Raw genomic sequence first — 16,750 nt, forward strand, 5'->3', positions numbered from 1 at the left:
TGCTTGAATCTCCCATTTCCTCCTCAGGCACTGCCCCCATTTCAGGTGGGAGCTGATATGGCAGATTCCCATTGTTTATCAGCCTCATGCTGGGGTTTGGGGTGAAGCCAGAAATTGGTGATAGCACCTGTGACTTCCAAGTGCATGTCTGTGGGCAGGGCCTGGGGAGGCATGTGTCTGAGGAAAATCTCTGAGGAGGAGTGCTAGTTGTTGATTTTTCTTTGTACAATCTGTTATTATCAGGAAAATTTTGATAACCTCAAGTCATTAAAATATTTAAAATTTGGAGCCTGGCAACAACTTAGGCATTATATATTTGCACACAGAATGTACTCAATAAATGTTATTTGAATTTAATTAATACGGAACTGTCTCATGTATAGTTCTGGAAACCGAGACTCTGAGATTAAGTGACAGTGTCAGGACCAGAATCTAGGCTCCTGATTACTTTCTAATTGCATTCTGTAAACAGTTAACTCATTTAGCTGAAGCAAGACTGAGAACTTAACTATTTACAGAAAGATTATGGAAGTAATTCATATCCCATTCTCTTTAGCAGCAGTTAGTATCTAGAAGGAAAGAGCTTAATTTTTCAGTTGGAGAAATTATGCCTGTTATCACACCAGGGGGATGTGATGTTCTAATGATTTGAATATAGCATTGGGAGTTGAGTGACTCAGACCTCTTCTAACTACAGGAAGAAAGCTGAGCTTTCTGAAAACTTAGTGCTAAAAATATCACACTGGTTTTAATGTTGGAGCTAGAGTAAATATTTGTAAAACATATGTCAGCAGAAGGGCTACACGATAGAGTACTGTTAGTGTTTTCATTCTGCTGTAAACAGACAAGCAAATTATTCAATAAAAATTCTAAGAGGAACCCATTTCAGCACATTAAAATATTTTGAGTGGTATTTTAAAAATAACAGAAGTTTGAATAATTAGAGCTTTAATTTGTCCTTTCTCTTTGTACAAAAACCACAAACAAATTTTACTTCAGAGAAATAAAGGTATTTGATTTTTCATGTCCCTTCAGAATTGCCCAGGCATAACCTGCTTAATAGTCTTTCTAATTGCCTCCCTCCCCATAACGTTTATGACTCTCTAGTGCTGGTTTTTTCTTACTTGCTTCCACCATTCCCAAGCTTTGCTCTGTCCCACTTACCCTTCCTTTCCAGATTCCGTTCTTTATCCTTCCTACATTCAATTATGTTTAGAGCCTGTTTTATGCAAGGCACTGTATTAAACGCTTAAGATTAGTTCCTATCTTCAAGGAGCTTACAGTCTAGAAATGGAAAGAGACATGCATAAAATAAATGCAAGATATGGTCACTCAGAGAAACACAAGTTGAATTCCAATAGTTAGAATTTGGATGCCTCTTGAAGGCAATGCACCTAAGATCATTCCCAAAGTAAGATTTCTGTTGAATATTTATAATGGTCATGTTATCCAGTTAAGGGATTAAAACTCTCTGATTTTTTTTTTCAAACATTTTATTTTTCCTTTTTCTCCCCAAAGCCCCCCGGTACATAGTTGTATATTTTTTTTAGTTGTGGGTCCTTCCAATTGTGGCATGTGGGACGCCACCTCAGCATGGCCTGATGAGCAGTTCCATGGCCTCGCCCAGGATCCAAACTGGCGAAACCCTGGGCCACTGAAGTGGAGCGCATGAACTTAACCACTTGGCCATGGGCCCGGCCCCAAAACTCTCTAATTTAAGGAAACCTGAGTTTCATTCTCACTACTTTTCTTGAAAAGCGGGTGATATTTTGCATAAGTAGAATAATACACTTTAATCATAGAATGATGCAACGGATCCCCATTCTTTTCACTATGACCAGCAATGAGATTTTAGGGCAAAGGAATAGAAGTATGGATTGTAGTTTGAATTTAATGAAGTGTCTGACCTTCACATGTCACATTTTCTATGCTTGCCTTTATTGTGTTTGGTGTTTTTTTTAAAGAAAGAAATGTGTTATAAGTTATAAGTATACTTATAAAAAGATTAACATAAGTTATAAGTATACTTATAAAAAGATTATGTGATGTTTTCAAATTGAAATAATATTTGTAGAATAGTAACTCTTAATCTGTGGGAGTTCCTTGTTACTTCAGAGGTAAGTGTCCTCAGTTGAGAATTCACTGCGTTGAAAAATATCATTCATGAGAATGTGTGAATGATATAGAGGTAGAAAGAGTTCAGAACCAGTGATTATAGAAGATCACGTATGCTGAGATTCAGTGGCCCTCAATCCAAATGGAAGGCTCTTTGACTTCTGCAGTACAATTTCATTTTGCCACCCATTCACCAAAGTAGTGTGCAGAGCAAATGGATCTTCTCTTATTCTCAGTGCAGATCACAGGTACATTTGGCACTTGCTAATAATCTCAGTTTTGAAGAGTCTGCACTACAGACTGTGAAAAATATAGACAATTGGTATTCAGGATGTACCCTCTAAAGAAAACATTAACGATTTTTTCTTCTAGATTTTTACAGTGTAATTCCTGGATCAGTTCAGAGCATTAGAAAGCCAGCTGTAACTCAAGTTTGTTATTCAGTAGGTTTTATCAAAATTTAAAAATTTAATAAACTTTTGTTGGGCACCCACTACTCTGCTAAGTGCTATGAGCACAAAAATAAATAAGACATGACTCTTACCATTGAAGAGTTTATAGTCCAGTTGAAGAAAAAAAATCCATAAATAGCTAATTTTAGTAAAATAGAGTAAATGCAGTAATAAGATATGAACAGGGTATAATGTGAGCTGACTAAAAGGAATTTAGTTTGGTCTGAAAATTCAGGGAAGACTTCTTGGAAATTATGCCTCTGAGCTCAGTCTTGATTGGTGCATATCATTTAGCTAGAAATATTTGGATGCCATGGTAAGGGAGGCCTTCCAGGCAGATAGGAACTCTGGGTGATGGAAAATGGCATTATATGTGCAGTAAAATATACATAGTTCGCTTGTAAGGGTGGGACATCATAGGAAATGAGATTAGAAAGAATACAGAGGCTAGGTAATGGAGGGCCTTTTATGTCATGCTAATTATGTATTTTTTGTTTTAATCAAGGGTTGGTATAAAAGATTTCTACAGGTGTGGGAAAAGTGTCTTCTTGGACATGATTTATTATGTTATTCAGGGTATTTTGCATAAAGATTTAGGAGATAAATTTCTCACACAGTTTAGGAAAAGGTATCTCTCTTAGTGAAATTATTTTTTAACCTTTCATTAGTGAGAGTTGTGTATGTAACCCTTCATTTTTTTTTCTGTCTTTGCCTTGTTTTTGGAGAAGGTTAAAGCTTAGTCTTTCATTTACCTGTTGTATATCGTTTTAGCTTAAGTGTTCTGATCTGAGACATCTTTTCTATCCCACTTCAACATTGACTTTTCTATTCCTACTTCTATTATAGCATATATTCTGCTCTGTTGTCATGTATCTATATCCATTTTTTTTTTTTTTCCTACTAGAGCATAAATTCTTCGAAGTTGGAAAGCATGTTTGTTTCACCTTTTTAAGCTTGGCCATGTAGTGAGTGCTTAGTAAATACTTGAATGAATAATTGATTTTTGCTTCATTTTACTTATACCTGTTATTTTTTTCTTTTGAGGAAGATTAGCCCTGAGCTAACATCTGCTGCCAATCCTCCTCTTTTTGCTAAGGAAGACTAGCTCTGAGCTCGCATCCATGCCATCTTCCTCTACTTTATATGTGGGATGCCTAACATAGCATGGGTAGCCAAGCAGTACCATGTCCACACCTGGGATCTGAACTGGCGAACCCTGGGCCGCCGAAGTGGAACATGTGCACTTAACCACTGTGCCACCGGGAAGCCCCTACTTATACCTATTTTTAACCTTTGGCCTCAAACTATTTTTTTAATAAATGGGTAGGGTAGGTATAAATAAGATAAAAATGTACTAGTGGTATGGGCTTCACATATCTAAGCTCTTAAATGGTCAGTTTCTTAATACATGAAGGGGGACATGATATTATAATAATAGCTACCATTTATTGAATGTCTACTATGTGCTGGGTACTTAGAGCTTTCCCTCAAATGGGTCTTTCTCAGTTCTGTTGTATATGTTGTTCCTTGTTTAGAAGGTACTTTCATTAGAACTTCTGCTAGCTCCCTTTTTCTCATCATTTAGAGCTCAGCTCAAGGCTCAGGTGTTATCCCTTCAGATAGTCTTCCTTGACCACTTCTAGCTGAAGTAGGCCCTTTCTTCTCTCAGTTTTTTCTGAATGTCTTGCCCTTACTAAGACAGTTGTTAGTCTTTCTACCATCTTGCTCTAATGGTACTTTTTTTTTTTCCTCCTACTTTTTCTCCGCAAATCCCCACAGTATATAGTTGTATATTTTAGTTGTAGGGTCTTCTAGTTGTGGCATGTGGGACACCTCCTCAACATGGCCTGATGAGCGGTGCTATGTCCGCACCCACGATCTGAACTGATGAAACCCTGGGTTGCCAAAGTGGAGCAGAGGAACTTAACCTCTCGACCATAGGGCTGGCCCCTCTAATGGTACTTTGAACACATCACTATATTAATTCTTCAAATATTTTAGTATAGGTATGGTCTTTTAAATTCATTTCTCTCACCTTGTAGAGTGTGAGTTCCTAAGGGGCAGATGGTATTTGATTTTTTTTGAGTTCCCATTGCCTACTGTGTGGCAAGTGTTAAGTAAATATTTGTTTAATGAATGGAAATCTCTTTGAAATGTTAAGTTTAGAGAATAACAACATATTTTTGTTTTTAAAATCCATTAGTGGACGTTAGAATAGGTGATACAGGGGTCAATAAATGTGCAAAAAAAGTTAACATAGTAGGCTTCAGACTGCTGTTTTTAGAGGCTTTTGGCTGGTATTGGGAAGGGTCCCCACCATTCCGTAACTGATAAGAGTGGCTCACTGTGCCTAAACCGTTGGTACTAACAATGTGATTTATGCTGAACACCTGCTTTTCTCCTGGAGTCTGGAATTTTGGTTTGTGTTAGGGGGAGGATGCTTATGTGACCAGCTTCCAGTAAAAACCTCAGGTACTGAGTCTCTATGAGCTTCCCTTGTGGACAGCCTTTCACACGTGTTGTCACAACTTGTTACTAGAGGAATTGTGTCCTCTGTGACTCCAGTGGGAGAGGACTGTTGGACGTTTATGCCTGGTTTCCTCTGAACTTCGTCCCATGTGCCTTTTCCCTATGCTGATTTTGCTTTGCATCCATTCATTCTAATAAATCATAAGTGTAAGTACAACTATATGCTGAGTCCTGTGAGTCTTCCTAGTGAATCATTGAACCCAGGGGTGATGTCGAAGACCTCTGCCATAACGAGGTAAATTTTCTCTACTTCTAATTGAGGGAGAGATGACAGAATAAATAAACAGAAAAATATCAAGAACTAGTAATGCCATTCAGATAATTAAACTTGGTTGATGGTCTGGGTGGCTACTTTAGAGTGGGTGTTCAGCAAAAAATTTCTCTGAGGAGGTGACATTTAAACTGAGATGTGAGTGACAAGAGAAGGCCAGCCATTAGAAGATGAGGAAAAGACATTTCAGGAGAGGGACCAGTTAGGGCAGAGACTCAAAGGTGAAAGTGTGCTTGGTGTGTTTGAAGAAGAGAAAGGAGGACAGATGACTGAAGCGTAGGGGACAAGCAAGAGAGTGGTGCAAGACAGATGTGGACAGGTAGCTAGGGAACATCATGTACATTCCTGTCAGCCACAGTGAGGAGTTTTTCGTTTTTGAAGTCTTTGAAGGGTTTTAAGCTGGAAAGAGACAAAGATTTGGTTGATGGTTTCAAAACACCACAGCAGCTGTTTACATGGAGAATGGAGTTCAGTAGAGCAGGGAGACCATTTGGGAGACTCTTAGAGTAATCTCTGCCAAAATGTTGGAAGCTTGGACTAGGGTTGTAATTTGGAGAGGGAGAAAAGTAGATAGAGTTGAGATACGTTTTGGAGGTAGAGTTAACAAGATTGGATGATTAAATGCAGATGATGAGGATAAAAAGTTTCAAGAGTAACTTGTAGATTTTCAGTTTGAACGTCTGGATAGGTAGTGCTTTCATTTATGAAGATGGGGGAGGATCAGGCAAATCTAGGTATGGGAATAAAATTAAGGGTTTTGTTTTGAAATCTTATTAGATATCCAAATGGAAATGTCATGTAGGTGGTTGATATAGGTGAAAATATTGTTTATATATTTGTTAATATAGCTGAAAATAGTGTTTCTTATTTTATTCTTCAAACATTTATTGAGTGTTTACCAGTTGCCAAGTACTTTGGTAAGGTGAGGAATACACTAGAACACAGTCTCTTCAGCAAGTAAGTAGTCTAGAAAGGAAGTCAGGCAAGTATTCAGGCCGTTCGAGAGAGAGGTGTTAGAACAGGGCCATGCAAGAGAATGCCTAGCAGGCCCATCAGAATGGCACTTACACTCCAAATCTTGAGTTTTTCTCAGAAATCCATTATTTTCTGTTGCTTTCACAATTATCTTTTACTGCCACTTTTGAATTTTAAAGTCCTTTTGTATAAAAGCCAGTCTATATTAAAGACTAACGTAAGTCTATTTTGGCAATTTCTGCCCTTTTCCCCCATTGTTTTATGCTTGGCAATCTCGTCATCAGTGAATATGCTTTCCCTTAAATAGTACTCATTTCCTCTAGATTTTACATTCTCCTCCCATCTCTCCTTTCCCATTTTGGAAACGTTTATCTTAACTCTCTTTCTCCCTTGTTCCATCCCTCCCTCTCTACATACATGCACATATACACACACATACATATATGTGTGTACATATTCATTTATGTATACACATTATACCTACCTATAACATACAGATAGATGGATAGATAGTTACTCTGTACCATGTCTAGTTATCTAATTTTCTCAGTAACTCAATTTGGTTCATATTCAAAAGTGTCAACTCTTAGGAGGGGAATATAAAAAAATTCAAACACAGGTATGAACCTGATCTCACTGTTAGTTCCTTGACTGCCTTTGGCTAGTTTTGTGGGCATTTCCCCTTCCTTTCTTATTTATTTGTGACTTTTTCCCTTTCCAAGTTACACTCTTGGTTAAAGGGGGTGATCTGCCCAGTTGTAGGACTGCTGAGTGTGTTGTGCACCACATGGCACATATTAGTGAGCTCCCTTTCCACCTGTTAGTTGAATCTGAGCTATCCTGATGAGTTCTTTTTCCTCTCCTCTTTGCTTCTGATTATTTCCAACCCTTGCTTAATTTTTTTCCTCTGACTGATTGGCTGCCTTTTAAAAAGCCATCCTTTGAATGATGTATTTTAAAATAATACTTCAGTATAACTATTTATGTATGTTCTTTCTTATAATCTGCCAGGCAGTTCTTTCCTTTTCACCACCCCTCAGTTTATTTTGGAAAAAAAGTCACAAGTAATACGTTCAAGTAGACAATGCCCTTTTTTTTTTTTTTTTGTGAGGAAGATTCGCCCTGAGCTAACATCTGTTGCTAATCCTCCTCTTTTTGCTGAGGAAGATTGTTGCTGAGCTAACATCTGTGCCCGTCTTCCTCTGTTTTGTATGTGGAACACCACCACAGTGTGGCTTGATGAGCGGTGTGTAGATCCACCCCTGTGATCTGAACCTGTGAATCCTGGGCCACCAAAGCAGAGTGCACCAATAACCATTACACCACTGGGCTGGCCCCTCAAAGGTTTTTTATTTTGAGACTATGCTAGCCTCTCCAAACACATCAAGTTGTATACATTATGTTTCTACAGATTTTTGTATGTCAATCATACTTCAGTAAAGCAGATTAAAAAAAAAGAAATGGGCAGAAAATTAAAATTTATTTCCAAAAAAATGAAATACAAAATGTAAATAAATGTCCAAATAAATTCAAAGTCCTTAATATCCCAGAAAAATGTAAAGTGAAACACTCATATACCCACACGCAAAAGAATATGCTAGCCTCATGATTAAGAAAGCAGTTTGCTTAATGTTGTTAATTGTCCTTCAGGTAAGATGTATTGGCTGCCATAGTACTCTCTTGAGTACGGTTGACAGGTTTCAGCAATTAATGATTTTAATTAATTACTTATACTTATCAACTACAGGGATTATTAAATAGAAACCTGTAATTAGATTCACAATGACAGTGATGATGATTTAGTTGGAAAGAAATCATGCACTTTGTGTCCTCTACCTTGAATCTTCTCTTTGTAATAAATCACCTTGCTTTTGATGGTGGGAAATGTTATAACATTTCAGATATTAAGGGTGATATTTTGTTTTACTGTAATGATTTATGTTTGTATATCAGCTTCCATATAGAACAAGTATATTCTGACTGTCGTGTGAGAAGTGAGAGATTATATTATATTCAAGGCGATACAAATGTGGTTATAGCTTTTGGCTGTATAAAATGATATGATTTACTACTAAGTAATTAAAATAAATCACTTTTATACTATTCTAAGTTGACAGCTATCATTACACAGACCTGCGTTCCTAAAGGTTTTGCATGATTAGTAAGGTTTTATTTTTTTTTCCTCCTCAATGTGTTTAGAAAACAGTTTATCACAACCTCTGGTTGCCTGTATTGTTTTCAGCAAACATTTATTACTTACTAGAAAACAATAAAGGAGAACATCTCTGAAAACTCTCAATAGTCACCTTTTACCTGTGCTTTTCAGCTTTTTATTTTGTGAGTAATCCTTCAGTTGAAAAGAAAAGAAGAAATGAGATTTTGTGCTTATTTGCCCATAATTTTATAACTTATTTTTAACTTTATTTTAAAAATGCAATATGTATGTGTTTTATTTTTTTCTTCCTTTTATGATGGCTGTTGATACTAGTTCTGAAATTTTCCTTTTATGATTAGGATGAAAAACATTGCTAATAGAAACACAATTTGTTTTTTTCAAAGCAGGGAGTGGCCAAAGTTAAGGGAGAGAGCTCTTAAATTATTTTTATTGAAGTATCATACATATTTATTTTGTTTGATTTGAAAAGTTACATCTATTATATCATCTTTTGGTGTTGCACAATTGGTTTCTGCTCTCTACATGTTAGAAATCAGTGGATAATAAGAAAAAAGAAACCTGGAATGCTTTTTTAGTTACTTTGATGTGCTGGGCCAGAAACTGAGGACTCATTAATAACACTAAGAATAAAATGATAGCTAACACTTGAGTACTACTGTGTCCCGGGTACTGTGTTTAGTACCTCATATGCGTTTTCATTTAAATTTTACAACACTGCATGATTGATCCTGTTATTTCCATTTCACTGATGTTTAGATTAAAGAAAGTAGTAGTCTTACAGTACGAGTCCAGTGACATCTGGAATACTCTGTTTGATCCTGCTTTCTGAAGGAGAGCAAGAACTGCAGGGAAATTGAAATCAATGAGGAGCATGTTCATGAAGAGGAATTGAAGTTAGGCTGATTCGAGGAGTCTCCACCAAATCCTGCTCCCTGAGTGAAGCAGGCCCTCAGAAGCCTCTTCTAAAGTTAAACTTTTAGAGGAAGTTGAAACTGTTACCTATGAATTCCCTCAACTCTCTTATTCTTTGAACTTCTCCATATCCAGTCAAAATATGAAATGTCCTCCTGGTCAGTCACCGCCCGCAAACCTGGGCAATTGCTTGTCTTTATAGAGAATTCCCTGATTTCTTGTCTTTCTCTCTCTAGCATTTTTCTTCCCAATTACCTTAAGTGAATGAACATATTTTAAAAATAAGGCAGTAACAAAGAAATCCTTCCATTAATTCCACAGGTGAATGTTATTATATGCCAAAGGCTACTATATAAAGACAAATAAGACATGATCCCAGTCCCTGCAAAGCTTGGATTCCAAGACAGGGAAAAAGACTTGTAAAACATGAATGTTATAGATCTTAAATATGTGAGTAAATAATGAAAACAGGCATGTTTTCATGGAAATCTTGTAGATTTTATTGTAGGAGTCTATATAGGAGCCAAAAAGGAGGAACTGGCCAATTTTGGGGGAATGGGGTTGATAAAGGAAAAGGAAGTATAACGTTTGAAATGACCATGCAGTTCCCTTCAGGTATATTATTTTCTTACCTCCCTATATTTCATGATTAGGGATAAAAAAGAATCTCTGTTTTCCATCTCTACTTCCCACTCATTCATTCCTCAAACCTTGCTCTCTGGCTTCTACCCCAGAACTCTACTTCATAGGCATTCGTATTTGTTGAATGAAAACAGCTTTTATGAGCTAGCAGTTATATAGCTCTTGCCTTTTGACAGGCACTGTAATATGTGTTTTGTGTATAGTAACTTGCTAAATTCCTACAGCTGCTCTATAAGATAGATACTATTATTATTCCCATTTCGGAAATAGGGAGCTGAAGCACGGACAGTTTAAGTAATTTGACCAGGATAACAGCTAGTAATTGTGGAACTAGGTTTCAAATCCAGGCAGTTTGGCTCCAGGATCCATTATGAATGACTGAATGAACCTGGTTCCCATTTACCCATGTCTGCACATAGATCCATATACTAAAGGTTACTAATTTTCAAGGCATACATTTTTTCCATTTGTAATAGATTTTCCTTGCTCCCCTCCCCTCCAATTATTCATTCAGGATACTTTTAACACTCTTACAGCCAAGTACTAATCTAGGCACTGGGAATATAGGAACAAAAGTTAGTCTCCACTGCTAAGAAACTGCAAGTCTGATGGGAGAAGATATAGAAGAAAATAAACAATTGTAATATGGGGTGATAGGTACTATGATAGAATATGCCCAGAGAGGGAGCATTTAGCCCAGCCAGAAGAGGGTGACCCCTAACTTGAATTTTGATGGAAAAGTAGGAGTTAGGGGAGGAGGATAGGAATTCTCGGCCTTCTCTCGTTTGTCCTTTTTTTTTTCTATGTAGAATAGGATACAGTTTCTTTTTCAAAACCTTCAAAGGGACCCTTTTACATATCTGCATGATTCTGTTGTTCCTTCTGTTTTCTTCTTTGTCATGTTCTACTTGCCGGCTCCTCACTGTGTTTTTTACTTCACTTTGGTGTTGTGTCTTTTTCATTCTTATTTCTTAATTTATTCCTTTCATCCTGCCTAGGAACTCTGTCTTATCTAATATAGTAGGAACTTGAATTAACTTTCCTTAAGCCCCATTTCTTTTTGTCTAGCAAGATGGCCAGTAAGTATTTAAAACACTCGTGGTCAGTAGTTTTTGCAATAAGGAAGATAGATCTGGTTCACACTCTTGAGGTCCCTGGGATATCAATTTCGTTTTTGTTCTTCTTGAGCATCAAGGGGAGTTACACCCTTGAAGCCTCTCCATTTAATCTGTTGCTCTCAGTTTAGCGTTTCTGGGGCATATTGCTTTATTTATTTTATTTATTTAGTTAATTAATTTTTTTGGAGGGGGAAGATTAGCCCTGAGCTAACTACTGCCAATCCTCCTCTTTTTGCTGAGGAAGACTGGCCCTGAGCTAATATCCATGCCCATCTTCCTCTACTTTATACATGGATGCCCGCCACAGCATGGCATGCCGAGCAGTGCCATGTCTGCACCCGAGATCCAAACTGGTGAACCTGGGGCCGCCGAGAAGCGGAACTGCGCACTTAACTGCTGTGCCACCGGGCCGACCCCGGGCATATTGCTTTAAATGTGCCTAGCTTTTCCATTCTCATCTCTGGCTCCCAGCATTTACTACATGTTGGCACTTGGTACAGACTGGTATCTGCTAATGCCAAGCATAGCCTCTTATGAAAACACAGTAGGAAAAACTATAAGGAGAGGTAGTATTTGACTCTGGATTCACAGTGAGATTGAATCCTATCTCTCCATTACTTATTAGCAGAGTAACCTTGGGCAAGTTACTTAACCTCTCTGTACCTCAATTTTCTCATCTTTAGTGTGGGCAAACTAGTAGTGACGACCTCATTAGGTTGTTTAGAGGATAAAATGAGTTCATGCCTGTAAAACTTAGAATAGTGCCTGGACTATAGATTTAAAAAGGTAGGTGTTCATTAAAGCCTGGGATTCTTGTCTTCCTTGGCTAAGTCCTATTTTTGCTTGCTGGAATTATCAGCAAGGCAGATTTTGATCTAGTTTATTTTATCATTCATACAAGACTTCTCCAGCCTTTTCTTACGTAGTACTGTGTCAAAGGCCTTGTTACAATGTAGATAAATTGTGCCCATAACATTTTCTTTCTTTACCACCTCTATTACCACTTAAAAGATTTATAGAGCTTAGAATTACTCATTTTTACCACTTCTTGTAAACTGTAACTTAATCCATTTTATTCTTTCTAAAACTGTTACTTTACATTTTGGGATGTTTTATAAAGTTGCCAAACAGTTTCATCTTTCCTTTAATCAAAAATATATCTTGTACTTATGAATATATCTTTAAAACCATAGGATTTTCTCCTTAGATTTCTCATTGTTTATGTGTTTGTATCATTATATATATATATATAGATATATATGTCCAACTCTAGATTTTAATTTTTCTTGGCCTCACTAATAAAATATTAATGTTCGAGAATATTAATCTGGTGAGTAGAGCACCATATAGGAATTTCTAATTGTATCACCATTAGCTTTTAAATTTTACTCTCTTTGGGTGAAGCTATTTATTTATAGGTATTTTCAACTTTATACTATGTAAACTGTGGATAAGAATTTTCATAGAAAGTGTATGCTTTGAAAATATTTATATAGTCACTCAAGATAAATTATTAGTAATGAATTTTTTACTGTTATTTGGCCATAGGTGTGATAATATAGAAAGAAGTATTGTTTGATTGTTTTATTAGACACAGTCATGTTTCTTGTTTTGTAATATATAAATGTCTAATATAATATATAATGTTTGTTGTTTTTGTTGTTGTGTTTCTTCTACAGAGAGTGATAACGAACTCTCAAGTGGAACAGGTGATGTGTCTAAGGATTGTCCTGAGAAGATCCTGTATTCTTGGGGAGAATTGCTTGGAAGATGGTAAAAGTTTTTCTTATTGAAAATTTTATATTTATATAGTTTATGTTAATTTGCTTTAGTTAAAATCTATGTGTTTATATATCTTACTATTAATATTTTGATGTACTTTAAAAATGTATGAGTTAAAAATATAATTCATACTCTTTATGTTTGGCTAGGCCTTCCACCCAATTTGCTTGTATTCAGTTTACTTTTGGAAGATGTATTTGCCTTATTATTTCACGCAGACATAACATTGTTCAGAGTAGTCAGTTTTATGCTATATTGCCAGTACATGTAAATAACTATTGTTAAAGGGTTACATTTCCTTTCTCTACTAACACCACTAAAAAGGGCTGTAGAGTTTAGAATTACTCATTTCACCACTGATTATAAAGTGTAACTCAGCCTGTTTTATTCTTTCTGACTAAGACTATTACTTTACATTTTGGGGCATTTTATCTGGAACTACAAAACAAAAGTTACTCTTTGTATTATAAGTACTCTGTTTATATGTATTATAAGTAAGGTTTTTTTCCCAAGGTAGTTGTGACTATGATATGTTGGTAAAACTTAAAAATCTTACCAAGAAAAAGACTCTGCCATACCAGAACAGATTTATAGAAAGTACAATTTATTATTGAATATGCACATCAGATTACATGCATACAGGTAGTCCGGGAGGAGCTACCAAATCTGGGCAGAATTTCACACATTTTATGTGTGTGAAAGAACATAGTAAAGTAGAAGAAAGAACAATTAAAACTTTTTTTTTTATCTTAGACAAATGAATACTCCTTATGATAATCTCCTGTACACATGCTGAGTTAATTTAGGAGATAGGTATGTAGAGTTCCAAGAGTTGGAGGGCTCATGACTTCTCATTATAAAATCTGAAGACTAGGTTTATTAAATTCCTGACCCAAGTGTTGAGCCTATTATGTTTTAAGGAGACACCCTAAGAGGAAGGGGGGGCCAGCTGTCTCCCATTTATTAAACAAAGAAAATTTAATTTTATTTTCTTACACATACAAGTATAAAATGAACACATCTCAGAGAATTTATTTTGTTCATTAATTATTGGGAACCAGTAGGATATTAGAACCAGTCAAAATGAGGATTCGATTTTGAGATTTATATTCGCTTCCTGATTATTTATTTGCATTGCCATGAACAGGAATCATTTGCATAGCTATGCGTGGAAAAACTTTTTCATTGTTATCAGTTTTCTAGACATTATCTTCTATCTGTTGAGAGTTATAAATTAGCCTAGTCAAAGACAAATAAAGGCACACACCCCTATGGTATCAGATAATTCCCAGATGCTCCAGCATTGCACAGAAAGTATGTTTAGTAATTTTTGTAGCCCCCATCAAAAATTTTTCACAATTTTCCCCGTCACCATATCCAGCTAATTTATTCATGTAAGTATTGTCTACCTATCTAAGTTTATCTCATATGTTTTTACTGGTTTCATATAGTGTTATTGCCCCCTTTATTTTAAGATGAACAGTTTTCATTTTAGATGGCTCTCAGTTAGTGTTAAAGCAAAATTATTCATGACACTTGTTAAAGATGTTAAGGAAGACTGTGTTCAAGGGAGGGACTATATTGATAGGTATAGGGATCACTGAAATGGGATCTTGCAGTAGGAAAGAGAGATTGGGCTGAACTCCAAATATAGCAAGGATAAGTGGAAATTTATAGCTGAGGAGCAGAGTGGAGGTCAATGGATGGAAAATTGCTAAGAGGAAACATCAGAGATAAGGGGGGATCCTGGCTAAAGTGACTTAACTGGATTCTTGCTGAAGGCAGATCAGGATGGTCAGATATCACCTGGGAATGGTGGAAGATGAGGAAACCAGTTAGAAACTGAGCGTGATCAGATATTGAGGATGTGGGATTCTGGCTAAACTGACTTAGTAGGATTCTTGCTAAAGCTGGACAATGGAGAGATGAACATGGACACTTAAAAGTCAGCGCCTATTTGAGAAGAGAGTTCAGGGGAGCCTGAGTAGAGTTCGGTCATGGAGAGAATCTTTGTCATTAGACAATAGAATTTCACAGGAAGATTAGGTGTTGGGAAGTATGGAAGGGGTGCTGGTCAGAGGAAGAGGATTGTTAGTCAGAGTCCAGTCTGGAAAACAGAAGCCATTCTAGCCTTTTCAAACAGAAGGGTATTAGTACAGGTAATTGGTTTATAATGTGTTAGAAGGCGGAAAGACAGAAAGGGGACCCAGAGATTAGAGGGCCTGGCTGGTATTAGTATTTCTCAAGATTTGTCATATAGCTACTTCTGAGAATGCAGTCCTTTCTTTCCTTCTACCACCTTTCAGTCACACACCACTGTTACTCATGGATGTAACCTGGAAACTGAGTGAGTTTTACAAGGTTGTAGGATACAAGGTCAGTATGCAAAAATCAATCTTATTTTTATATACTAGCAATGAGTAATTGGAAATAGAAATTTAAAAACATACAAAAGAAACAGGAAAAAACCATGAAATATTTAGGTAGAAATTGAACAAACTATGTGCTAGATCTGTATGTTAAAAAACTGGAAAACGGTAATGAAAGAAATCAAAGAAGACCTAAATAAATGGAGAAATATACCATGTTCATGGAATGACAGACTCAGTATTGTTAAGATTTCAGTTCTCCCCATTCTAATCTATAGAATCAAAGCAGTTTCAATCAAAATTCTAGCAGAATTTTTTTGTAGCAACTGGCAAGTTGATCGTAGAATTTATATAGAAAGGTAAAGTAACTAGAATAGCCAAAATAATTTTGAAAACAAAGAACAAAGTTGGGAGATTCACACCACATGATTTCAGGACTTACCATAAAGCATCCGTAATCAAGACAGTATTGATTAAAGGATAGACACATAGATCAATGGTGCAGGATAGAGAGCTGAGATGTAGAGTCACACAATCTAAATAGATATTTCTCCAAAGAAGATATACAAATGACCATTTAGCACATAAAAAGATGCTCAGTATCATTAGCCATCAGGGAAATGCAAATGAAAACCACAATGAGATACCACTTCACTCCCACTAGGATGCCTATAATAAAAAGGACAAATAATGAGTGTTGGCAAGGATGTGGAGAAATTGGAACCCTCTTATGCTGTTGATAGGTTTGGGAAATGTTGTAGCCACTTTGGAAAACAAAAACAAAGCAAAACGACACCAAAACCCCCCTGATAATACTGTGGTCTGGCAAGGATATATAGCAACTGTGGCTGTCGTATATTGCTGGTAGAAATGCAAAATTGTGTAGCCATTTTGTAAAATAGTTTGGCATTTTCTTATAAAGTTGAACACATGCTTCCTGTACCACCCAGCAATTCCAATTCCACTCCTATGTATTTAGCCAAGTGAAATGAAAACCTGTATATGAATGTTTACGATAGCTTTGTTCATAATCACCCAAAACTGGAAACAATCCAAATGCCCTCCAACAGATAAATAGATCAACCAATTGTGGTACATCCATTCAATGGAATACTACTAAGCAGTTAAAAGAATGAACTACTGATAACACAACATGATGAATATCAAATGCATTATGTTAAATGAAATATGTCAGATTCAAATGGCTAAATACTGGATGATTTCATTTGTATAAAATTCTAGAAAAGCCAAAACTATCCTCGTAGAAAATGTATCAGTGATTGCCAACGACTGGGGGTGTTAACTGGCATTGACTATAAGAAGACATAGGAGATTTTTTGAACTGTCCTGTATCTTGCTTATAGTGATAGTCAAACAATGATATGAATTTGTCAAAATTCACAGAACTA

General features: G+C 36.3%; 1 protein-coding gene across 17 annotated transcripts in view; it reads left to right on the plus strand.

Annotated features, from left to right (window-relative positions):
* Positions 1–16,750, plus strand: part of RABGAP1L (RAB GTPase activating protein 1 like) — a 675,876-nt gene that overhangs the window by 148,802 nt on the left and 510,324 nt on the right. For all 17 annotated transcript variants that reach the window (XM_070590936.1, XM_070590944.1, XM_070590948.1 and 14 more), the window contains one exon: positions 12,870–12,963. In XM_070590936.1, the coding sequence (XP_070447037.1) occupies positions 12,870–12,963 (94 nt within the window). The remainder of the gene's footprint in view (positions 1–12,869; positions 12,964–16,750) is intronic.

This window comes from Equus przewalskii, chromosome 23, assembly GCF_037783145.1.
Source record: "Equus przewalskii isolate Varuska chromosome 23, EquPr2, whole genome shotgun sequence".
Taxonomy (NCBI): domain Eukaryota; kingdom Metazoa; phylum Chordata; class Mammalia; order Perissodactyla; family Equidae; genus Equus; species Equus przewalskii.